We start from the raw sequence: 10,456 nt of genomic DNA on the forward strand, positions 1-10,456 counted from the left end.
TTATCAATAAAAAATATAATATTTAAATTTATATACATTAACATATAACATTCGTCTCTTATTATTTTTCTCGATTCTAATTGATAATATAAAATAAAATTGACATATATATTTCCATACCCTGTAACCAAAGGAGATTTGGAATGAACGTTAGAGAATGTGGAATTTACTCTAATTTTGCTTAGGGTCTAGTGGTGGAGGGGGAAGTCTGATCAAACAGAGGAGCTTGACTAATATTTCCTTATAGAAGACACAACTTTTGTTAAGGACTAAGGGAGGAGAGTGTTTCTTTTTTTTTTTTTTTTTTTTTGGAATCTTTCAAAATTTTACTTTGTTTTTACATAGGAAGGAACTACATCAAAAGATTTAATGATAAATGCTTGCATGTGTGCCTTTATTCAAAGAAGCAAGTTATAATCCCAAATTCTTTCAAAATAAATAAATAAATAAATAATATATTTTGAGAGAGAAAGGTCTTAAACGACCTAATATTAGAGTGGATATTGTATATTGAGGCTGAGAATTGATGGAATAAAGTGAAATGATCTCTTTTTTTTTTTTTAAATTGCATTAATAATAAAGTATTATGTCATTAAATAATTAATTAATAAATTATAATTTAATTAAATAATTAAACCCACACACAATAAGATTTAAATTTAATTTTTTAAAGTTTTAAAACCTTTCTTGCTATTAAACTAATTGTCAAATTCAATTTATTTATATAATTATTTTTTAAAAAAATAATATTTTGTTCAAATTTTAATATTTATAACATTTTTATTGAAAATTACTATTTCCATATTTCAAAAGAAATTACAGTTTCCATTATAAAAAATGATAAATCTGATTATTAATAATTTCATTTAATGAATTATATGAAAATTTAATAAAAAAATCTTATTGCACGGAATTGGGCCTCCTAGTTTTTTTTTTTTTTTGGTAAATAAATTTTTAAGATTTTTAAAAAACAAGGAACCGTGTCCTTCGGATGGCTCCCTTCCTTGACGGCTGACGCACGCCTAAACCGTAAACCTCTAGGCGCGTTTCTTCCAGATCCTTCTCTCTTCCCTCAATTTATTTCTCTCTCTAAAACCTCCCTTAAACCCTAAAACTTCCTCCGCTGCTTCGTCACCGCTGCTCCGCCAACATGTATCGTTTTGCCGCTTCCCTTGCTTCCAAAGCCAGGTAAACACGCCCACTCCCCAGCACCGCCACCGCCGCTATCTCACTCTTTATCTCTTATATAATCATTTTCTTTTTATTCTTTTGAGTTCTAATTACTTTTGCTCCTTTCTAACTTGTAGGTTGGCCAAGAACAATACCCAGTTGGTAAGATTATATATATATATATATATTTCTCTGAATCTCTTTCTCCTTTTTGTTGTGTATTTGATTTTGATTTTGATATGGATATTTGATTTTGTTGCAGATTGGTAATAGATTGAGTGGGAGTCGGAACTATGCGGCTAAAGACATTAAATTTGGTGTAGAAGCCCGCGCCTTGATGCTTAGGGGCGTTGAAGAGCTGGCCGATGCTGTTAAAGTCACCATGGGTCCAAAAGTCAGTCCTTTATTCACATTTACTATAGATTATAGCAAATTTGTGTATATAAAATGCACTGTAATATAATGTTAATCACATAGCAAATTTTGATGTTCTTTTAATGTGCATTTTGGGTGGTGGAAACTGAAAATAACAGTTGCTTTTGCTGTTTTGGAAAATTTAATCCATTTTTCTTTGTGAAAAAGTTTGTGTATTGGGATTGAGATTTCAAGCTTCACACGGTTTGTTCTCAAGAAGTGTCCTTTAACTAGTCCCTTTTGATGGGATATCTTCTCATTTCTTCCTCTTGTGATTGATTGATGCAAAGTTATTGAGGTTTCATATATTTGAGATCACTTGATATGATTAATATAGATATATTCTAATATACATTTAGCTTCACTTCCTTCCAGACATATGGGGAGGTGCTTGGTAGTAGTTAACTAAAGTATGTTGCTTTTTTGGTCAACTTTTACACAGGGCCGTAATGTTGTTTTGGAACAAAGTTTTGGGGCCCCTAAGGTGACAAAAGATGGTGTTACTGTAGCCAAGAGCATTGAATTTAAAGACAGAGTAAAAAACATTGGTGCCTCCCTTGTAAAGCAGGTCGCAAATGCCACCAATGATGTTGCTGGGGATGGTGAGGATTCATATGTTACACTAGCCTGCTAATTTAGTAAATCATGTTTGTTAATATTGATGTTTTTCTTTTCCTAATGGAATGGAGGGAAACCATAGGAAAAGAGCTCACTTTTACTGAATTTACCAAGGATATAATCTTGAATAAAGTACAGCGGTGCTACATTATCCGTCAATCCAACCCTGCATTGAGGGAAAAGACTTCATTTTGTTGTTCTTGTTGTTCTATGACGTCGGAGAAGATGTTGGAAATATGGGACAATCTGGGTTTGCATAAGTATAACGGTAAACCTTGACGTGATAGTAGTGTTTACTGATATAAAGCTTGTCTTGTTCACAGGCACCACTTGTGCGACAGTCCTCACCCGTGCAATATTTGTTGAAGGATGCAAGTCAGTGGCAGCTGGAATGAATGCCATGGACCTCAGACGAGGAATTACAATGGCAGTTGATGCAGTTGTGACAAACTTGAAGAGCAGATCACGAATGATCAGCACATCTGAGGAAATTGCACAGGTTTGCTTCAATGAAAAAACATTTTTTCTAAGACTGGAAGGCTGAACCTTAGAACAGGACCACTATGAGTTGATCAGGTGGTGTTTTCAATATAACTTATATCATTATTTCCTCTGAAGGTTGGAACAATATCTGCAAATGGAGAAAGGGAGATTGGTGAGCTCATTGCCAAGGCTATGGAGAAAGTTGGCAAAGAGGGTGTTATTACCATTGCTGTAAGTCATTTATTGAATTCTTCTGTTTATGTCATTTCTGTTACTTGAATTCTTTTATCACTAGAAAGTTTTCTTGGAATCTTCTTTCTCACCTATTCCTTTTCCAGTTGAGCCATGTTCTTTTTTGCAGTGCCATTTTCTGTCTTATTGGATTCGAGTTCTTCAGATGTATGAATTTTGTTTCTCCCTTGAATTCTTTTTCAGGATGGGAAAACCTTGTACAACGAATTGGAGGTTGTCGAGGGAATGAAGCTTGACAGGGGCTACATATCCCCTTACTTTATCACCAACCAGAAGAACCAAAAATGTGTAAGTGTATTTTGGTGTAATATTTGGTGGTTTCTTAGCACATTATATTGCCAGGAAATGATGGGGTACTACCGCCTTTTTTCCCTGTAAACATCATCAGTGTTACAAACAATTGGTTTTATTTTGCCAGGAATTAGAGAACCCACTCATTTTGATCCATGAGAAGAAGATCTCAAACTTGCCTGCTTTGGTTAAAATTTTGGAATTGTCCTTGACAGTGAGTGGTTCTATCTGAGGATAATCACAAAATTTGTATTATGTTATCACATTGGTAGACTAATACGTAATGTTGTTCCAGAAGCAAAGGCCTTTACTAATTGTTGCCGAAGATCTTGAAAGTGAAGTACTTTCAACTCTCATTCTGAACAAGCTTCGTGTTGGAATCAAGGTATTTTAATACTCTTCTGCGAGAAACTGTGGCTATTATATAGGCTCATACCATCAAGGTTGGAATCTTACTTTTTCAATTGTGGTTGGTTGGAAAGGTGTGCGCCATTAAAGCCCCAGGGTTTGGTGAAAGTAGGAAAGCTGGTTTGCAGGACCTTGCTACTCTCACAGGAGGCGAGGTAACTTCTCTCCCTCTCTCAACTTAAGACTTTGAATTACTACTTGAAGCATTAACCACCATATCTCTTACACCTGGTTTTTATAGGTAGTAACTGAAGAACTTGGTCTCAACATTGAAAAGGTGGGAGCAGAAGTGCTTGGCTCTTGCAAAAAGGTTGGTTAATTAATAATGTCTTCCTTGTTAGCATAGAGATATGGTTTTCAGGCTACAACAGTTTGGAAGAGACTCTGCCTTGTTGCTCTCAACATCTCTAGTTAGGTTGACAAGTATAGATTTTTTGTTTATATTTTGCTACTTTTTTTTGGTTGAAAGGCATATTTGTTTGCTTTTCAGTCTGGTTGTGGCTTTGTGCTAACTTCTGTGGGCTGCAAGTGTAGGTTACAGTATCAAAGGATGACACAATTATCCTTGACGGGGCTGGAGACAAGGCTGGCATTGAAGAAAGATGCGACCAAGTTAGTTTTGTTGCTAATTTTCACATATCTTTGACAATTATCTGGATTTTTTGTATAGTAGTATTCAATCTATGACTTATGTGGAATTATCTGCAGATAAGATCTGCAATGGAATCATGTACTTCTGATTATGATAAGGAAAAGTTACAAGAGCGACTTGCAAAGCTTTCTGGTGGTGTTGCAGTTTTGAAGGTTAGATAACCTAGCCAGATGAATGATTTGTCAAATTTTGTCACTCTGAGTTGAATGCAAACTAACTATGGAAAATTTTAAAACAATTTGATGGTTGCCCCTTAAACTGTTCTCTTCACTGACGCACTGATGGAAGTTTGTTTTGTTAGATTGGAGGAGCAAGTGAAGCAGAAGTAAGTGAAAAGAAGGATAGAGTTACTGATGCCCTAAATGCAACCAAAGCTGCCGTGGAGGAAGGAATTGTTCCTGGTAGGCTTTTGAATTGGCATTGCAATTGGTTGATTTTGTTGGATTCATGTTGTCATATGGTATATCAAGAGATTCCTATTCATAGGTGGTGGAGCTGCACTTCTTTATGCCTCAAAGGAGCTTGAAAACCTGCACACTGAAAACTTTGATCAAAAGATAGGTGTTCAGATCATCCAGAATGCTCTTAAGGTTCCAACTCATTATCCTTCGATTTTTTTTGTTTACAATGGAATGTTCTCTAACAGAATCTTTATTCACAGAACAGAGAACATGACATTTACAGAGATAAATTTCGGGTTTAAGAACTGAGTAGTGCTGTTTATGATCCTTTTTGTGTATGCTTCATAAAATAGGATCCCGATTAAATTTTGAGCTTTGAGAACTCGATATAGTTTATGACAAGTGCCTAATGTATGCTTCTGGGAGATGGCTTACTTTACAGTTTCAATGTCATTTCTGTAGATGCCTGTACACGCAATTGCTTCTAATGCTGGAGTTGAGGGGGCAGTGGTTATTGGAAAGCTACTGGAACAGGATAATCCTGACCTCGGATATGATGCAGCTAAGGGTTTGTTTTCTTTTTTTTTTTCCCTACAAAAACATGTTAAAAGGATTTATGGGTTCAAGATGATTTGGTGACTTGAAATTTGGATGAGCATTTTCCCCGTTGTGCTTGCACCAGGTGAGTATGTAGATATGGTAAAAGCAGGAATCATTGATCCATTGAAAGTCATAAGAACAGCCTTGGTAGATGCTGCAAGGTGATGATTTATGGAAATACTATTATCCTATATATCTTTCCTTTACAAGAATGGTTATTATTTTTTTCGAGCTCCTCGCCTTATTATAACTTGTGCAATGCAGTGTTGCCTCTTTGATGACCACAACGGAAGCCATTGTCGCCGAACTTCCAAAGGATGAGACGGCCGGACCAGCCACCCCAGGTGGCATGGGCGGCCTAGATTACTAAGCTTTCACAGGCAGGCGCAGAATGGGGGATGGCTGTGCTCCGAACTTATCGACACATTTTTTATATGATGTAAACCTGTAAACATGAGAAGAGACTATTTTAGGCTATAGACGAGACTGGCATTGTTGGAGAACTTTCTTGTCTCCCCTATTCATTGAGTAATCCATTTTTTTCCTTCTCTCTTCTTTCTAGACTCCCAACATTTCAGAATAAGGGGGATTCGTGGTGGCCAAAGGATCTTGGCAAAGATTTTGTGTTTCATGTTTACTTGTAAGAAATTTCGTTTTTCACTAGCCATATGAAGTAATCACCTTACGAGGAAAAAAAATGTATTCTCAAACGTATTCTACTTTTTGATAAGCAGAGAGGGATGTTAGCCCAACCAATATTTCAATGATTAGCAAGTAAAGGCTGGAAATCAAATACGGTTACAATGAAGTAGACAAGACACTCAAAAGTGTCCTTGTAAATGCCTTTAAAAGGATTAGCATTTGCAATGCTTCATATTGCTCTGAAACTGCATGTACGTGTTTGCCACAAAATAGAAAACATTTGGGTAGAAAAACTTGAATCCAGGATTACAAACATCTTTGAAACATATCTAAAACAAGTTTTTCTACATATAAAGTCCTTCTGGAACCCCTTCTTTCTTTTTGAACATTACCTTCTCCTTGGCCTTCTTAAAATCTGCATGCGTCACCTGAAACATTGGATTATGCGAAATCAGACACTGGATCAAGCTATTACTTGATACATCTAGATTCAGGTAAAACTTCTATGAACAACTTGAATCATTGTAAAATTATATGCAAGTATTCATGGGTATTTGTGAAGCATTTGAAATTCAAATGGCTATCAATCTGCGGCTTTGATTCTAAAACCTATATATCCAGAATGCAATCTTGTAGAATTGAACTTACATATTAGAAAATATACCAACATATATTTTTAGAAAAGAGAAGCGAAGACTTTCTTTATTAGGAATTTATATAAGTCTCACCTTCATGCGTCGCTCCCTTAAAGCAAGCAAACCGGCCTCAGTGCATATTGCCTTTATATCAGCTCCAGAGAACTCATCCTTTGTCATAACAAATTCTTCGAAGTTGACATCATCAGCCAATGTCATCCTTGATGTATGTATCTGTAGTGCAAAGATTTGAAAGTGGCTTGGTATAATGAAGCAAGCGTTAAAGAACCAAACTTCATAAGTAAATGAGATGAGAGAAACATATTTGATGTAGAGTTTCAACATATCATGAACAATGACATACCTGGAAAATGCGTCTCCTTGTTTTGATGTCGGGTAAGGGAAATTCAATCTTCCTATCGATTCGACCAGGGCGAAGCAAAGCTGGATCAAGACTTTCAATTCGATTTGTTGCAAGAATCACTTTGACATCTCCTCTTGAATCAAAGCCATCTAATTGGTTCAGCAACTCCAACATGGTCCTCTGAATTTCACGTTCACCACCAGAATGGGCATCGTACCTGTCCGGCAGATTATTAATGAGAAAAATTCCAAGTGTATTTTCATCAAGGCATAATTGTTCACTAACTTACCTCTTAGTACCAACTGCATCAATTTCATCAATGAAGACAATTGAAGGGGAGAGGTCATCAGCAACTCTGAATAGTTCCCTAACTAACTTGGGACCATCTCCCAAGTACTTCTGAATTAATTCACTGCCAACAACACGTAAGAAAGTTGCTGATGTAGAATTAGCCACCGCCTGAAAGAACATAAATGACATAACAAACTCAGATCTATTATTATACAGCAGAAACAACCCAAGGAACTAAGTGTGTGATACTAGCAGAAAAAAGTAGCTATGACCAAGATAAATAATTAACAGCCACACATTGCATGCAAAAATGATAGATTTCAAGTTAACATGGACTCTGATTTTTGGAAGCTTATCTTGCCCGACACCTTGCACTGTTGTCTAGACACAACAAGTTTTGTATCATAATCAAACAAGAGATTAACTTGAAACAAAAGGTAGGAAAAGCACAAAAATGAAACCATTAATCATTATAGACAGATGTGCATTGAAAGAAAAGAAGTCTGGCTAACACACACCTTTGCAAGCAAGGTCTTGCCTGTCCCAGGCTCTCCATACAATATAACTCCTTTTGGAGGCTTAATACCAATGTCCTCATACAATTCAGGGTGAGTCAGAGGGAGTTCAACTGCCTCTTTAATCTCCTGTATCTGAGCATCCAAACCTCCTATATCGGCATAAGATTCCAATGGAGCCTTTTCAACCTTCATCACTGATACCATGGGATCAACTTCATCTTGCAGAAGTCCCACAACGGAAAGAACCTGAGAACATACGATAACCAAGCATAAATTCCTTTCCAACAACAAAAGAAATTGCATTAGATGTAACATAGTGCCTTAGAGAGGCTTACAATCAACAGAAAGAAAAGATGCAGAACCCTCAAGTGGAAGAAGAGGGTTCCTACTTATCCTTTCAACATGTACACTAGTATTTTAGATTAGCAAGGATGTGACTTAAACAATATCCCCGAAGACATGAATGTCAACAACTATGATAGCACACAAAGCAAGTTGATGAGCCGAATACCCCATTCTTGGGCTTGTTTACTCAAACTTCACATCAAGCCTCACCCATATTTATTTGAGAAAACATCTAGCTCGAGAGCTACACCATGGTTTGAACACGTTTACGAATTCAAGCTTTGATCAAAAGTTCATTTTTTAAAGCTCATCAAGGTGCTTTAATTTAAGCTAAAGTAAGAAGTCATGATTAAAACCCAGTTATCTACTAAATGTTCACAAGAATTCAGTACCGTTTCAGCTAAAACAATGCTTAAATCAATTTCTTTTCATAATCTTTAATAATAAAAAAAAAAACCCTAGACCTAAACCAAAACCCAAAAAGCTGATGACTTTAATTACCTTATTGTGCATCAAAATAGCACATCCAGGCTCCAACTGGTCCTTATCAACAAACGATAAAATCCCAACATAATACTCCGGCCCAACCGACGACGAAACAATCGCATGATTTTCATCGATCAGCTCCTCCAAATTACCCACACTCATTGGCGACCCTCTCAAATCATCGACTTTGGATCGATCCTCCTCGGCTTTCTCTTCCTGCGGCTTGAGCCGTTCCTGGTTAGCCACGAACTCTTCTTCCATCAGTAAATAGTCCTTGATCCGCTCCAGCTTTAACAGCCGGAGTTTACACTTAGTCAGCGGCGTTACTGTCGGAAGCCGAGCCGCGGCTTCGGGTCCTTTCTGTTTTCGTTGCTTGCGACCCACCCTGGCTGGGGGTGCCGCCGGCTCAAATTTCTTCTCCTTCTTGTCAGATCCATCGGGTTTCCGGTCCCCTGACATACCTTGCCGATTCAGACCGCCTGGTGTTCCCTGACCCATGGCTTAGGGTTCGTTTTTGGTCCCTGAGGTTCGAGCTGATTGGGGATTTTTGAAAGTTGGTGTGCTTTGGGATCAAGTTATTCGGAGGAAGAAAGTTTTTAGGCTAAGGTGTTAAAAAAAAAAATCTTAATAAAAAATTCAATAATCATATAAATATTTAATATTTTATTATAATCAATTAAATTTTAAATATTTATTTTTATCAATTAAAATTTTTTTATATATTTATTTTTATTCAATTAGTTTTTTAATTAAATAAAAAATTAATTAATTATTTTTTTAACAAAAATTTAATTGATAAAAATAAATATTTAAAAATTTAATTAAAAAAAATAAAGACTGAGATAATTATTGAATTTTAAATCAGTAGGTTTTTTTTTTCCCCCGTTTGCCAAGTTTTTAACCTTCAATTTTTCCATTGCTTTGTTGAAAATGGAATAATGGGCTTGGATCTGTTGGATTTGTAATTTGTCCAACTCCTTTGGGCCTCTTCTAGTGGGAGTATTTGATCACATTTATGGGCCAATTTGGGCTGTCATTGGGCCTTTTATAGTGATTTGTTTTTGCTAAATTCTTATATAGGAAATTGAACTATTAATAAAAATAGTATGAATTATAAACTTTTTTTATTTTTTATTTTTGGTTTCAAAGGGGGCAGAGAGCGGAGGAGGGGAGAGGCTGGGGTCGAACCCCAATTTTGATGTTTTTTTTAAGATTTTTTTTATCATCAGATCAAGAAACTAAAGATTTTATAATTTTTTTTAAGTTTATTACGTTCGTGTATCATGTTCTTTCAATTAGTTCATCATTTGATATTAATGGTAGTGAAATTTACAAGATGTGAAAAAAATTTATAATTTCGTAATTAATTCAAATAGAAAGAATCATTTCAATTTGATTATCATAACACTCATAATTTTGTAAGTATCAAATGACTGATAATATATTTTTTTCTTTTATTACTTGGACATAAACTATCACATAAGTTTGCATTTAAGTTCAAATTTTCATGTTTATAAAAAATAATAAAATTAGTTTATCACAGCAACTATGGGCCAACTTTTTTTTATTTTATTTTTAATCTTACCCTAAACTCCAAACTCCAGTCTACAAAATTCAATTAAATTTTATTGAACTCACAATTTCTAAAAATTTAAATCAGCATACATATCATCTAATAAGTATTAAGTATAATAATAAGAGAATACATCATATTAATTTACTGATAAGGAAAAAAAATCATCATAACAGCCAACTGTTTAATTTTGTATTTCTTGAATAATTATTATTATTACTACTTATTGGAAATTGTTTTTATTGCAATTATACAAATGATTAACCCTAAATAGTATCAATGGAAAGGTCCATAATTAAGACCCTTTATTACC

General features: G+C 35.3%; 2 protein-coding genes across 3 annotated transcripts; one reads left to right on the forward strand and one right to left on the reverse strand.

The window, feature by feature from the left end:
- The first annotated feature begins 974 nt into the window (after positions 1 to 974).
- Positions 975 to 5,844, forward strand: LOC111284029 (chaperonin CPN60-2, mitochondrial-like). 2 transcript variants are annotated; one of them, XM_022872773.2, is made up of 18 exons: positions 975 to 1,188; positions 1,308 to 1,332; positions 1,433 to 1,564; positions 2,027 to 2,186; positions 2,526 to 2,701; positions 2,821 to 2,916; positions 3,121 to 3,225; positions 3,356 to 3,442; positions 3,524 to 3,613; positions 3,711 to 3,791; positions 3,878 to 3,946; positions 4,171 to 4,248; positions 4,345 to 4,440; positions 4,590 to 4,689; positions 4,775 to 4,878; positions 5,152 to 5,257; positions 5,372 to 5,450; positions 5,554 to 5,844. In XM_022872773.2, the coding sequence occupies exons 1-18, from the start codon at positions 1,151 to 1,153 to the stop codon at positions 5,657 to 5,659; spliced, it is 1,728 nt and encodes a 575-aa protein (XP_022728508.2). In that variant the 5' UTR covers positions 975 to 1,150; the 3' UTR covers positions 5,660 to 5,844. The 2 variants fall into 2 exon arrangements, with proteins under 2 accessions (XP_022728508.2, XP_089614820.1); XM_089758694.1 differs by having other exon boundaries at positions 978 to 1,188; positions 3,878 to 3,913.
- A 285-nt stretch (positions 5,845 to 6,129) lies between these two features.
- On the reverse strand, positions 6,130 to 9,151 carry LOC111284030 (26S proteasome regulatory subunit 4 homolog A-like). The gene is made up of 6 exons (XM_022872774.2): positions 8,586 to 9,151; positions 7,740 to 7,985; positions 7,220 to 7,389; positions 6,931 to 7,147; positions 6,660 to 6,800; positions 6,130 to 6,359 (listed from the first exon to the last, which is right to left on the reverse strand). The coding sequence occupies exons 1-6, from the start codon at positions 9,066 to 9,068 to the stop codon at positions 6,276 to 6,278; spliced, it is 1,341 nt and encodes a 446-aa protein (XP_022728509.1). The 5' UTR covers positions 9,069 to 9,151; the 3' UTR covers positions 6,130 to 6,275.
- Between the last annotated feature and the right edge of the window lie 1,305 nt (positions 9,152 to 10,456).

This window comes from Durio zibethinus, chromosome 3 (assembly GCF_047325235.1).
Source record: "Durio zibethinus cultivar Kanyao isolate XHJ-2024 chromosome 3, ASM4732523v1, whole genome shotgun sequence".
Taxonomy (NCBI): Eukaryota; Viridiplantae; Streptophyta; class Magnoliopsida; order Malvales; family Malvaceae; genus Durio; species Durio zibethinus.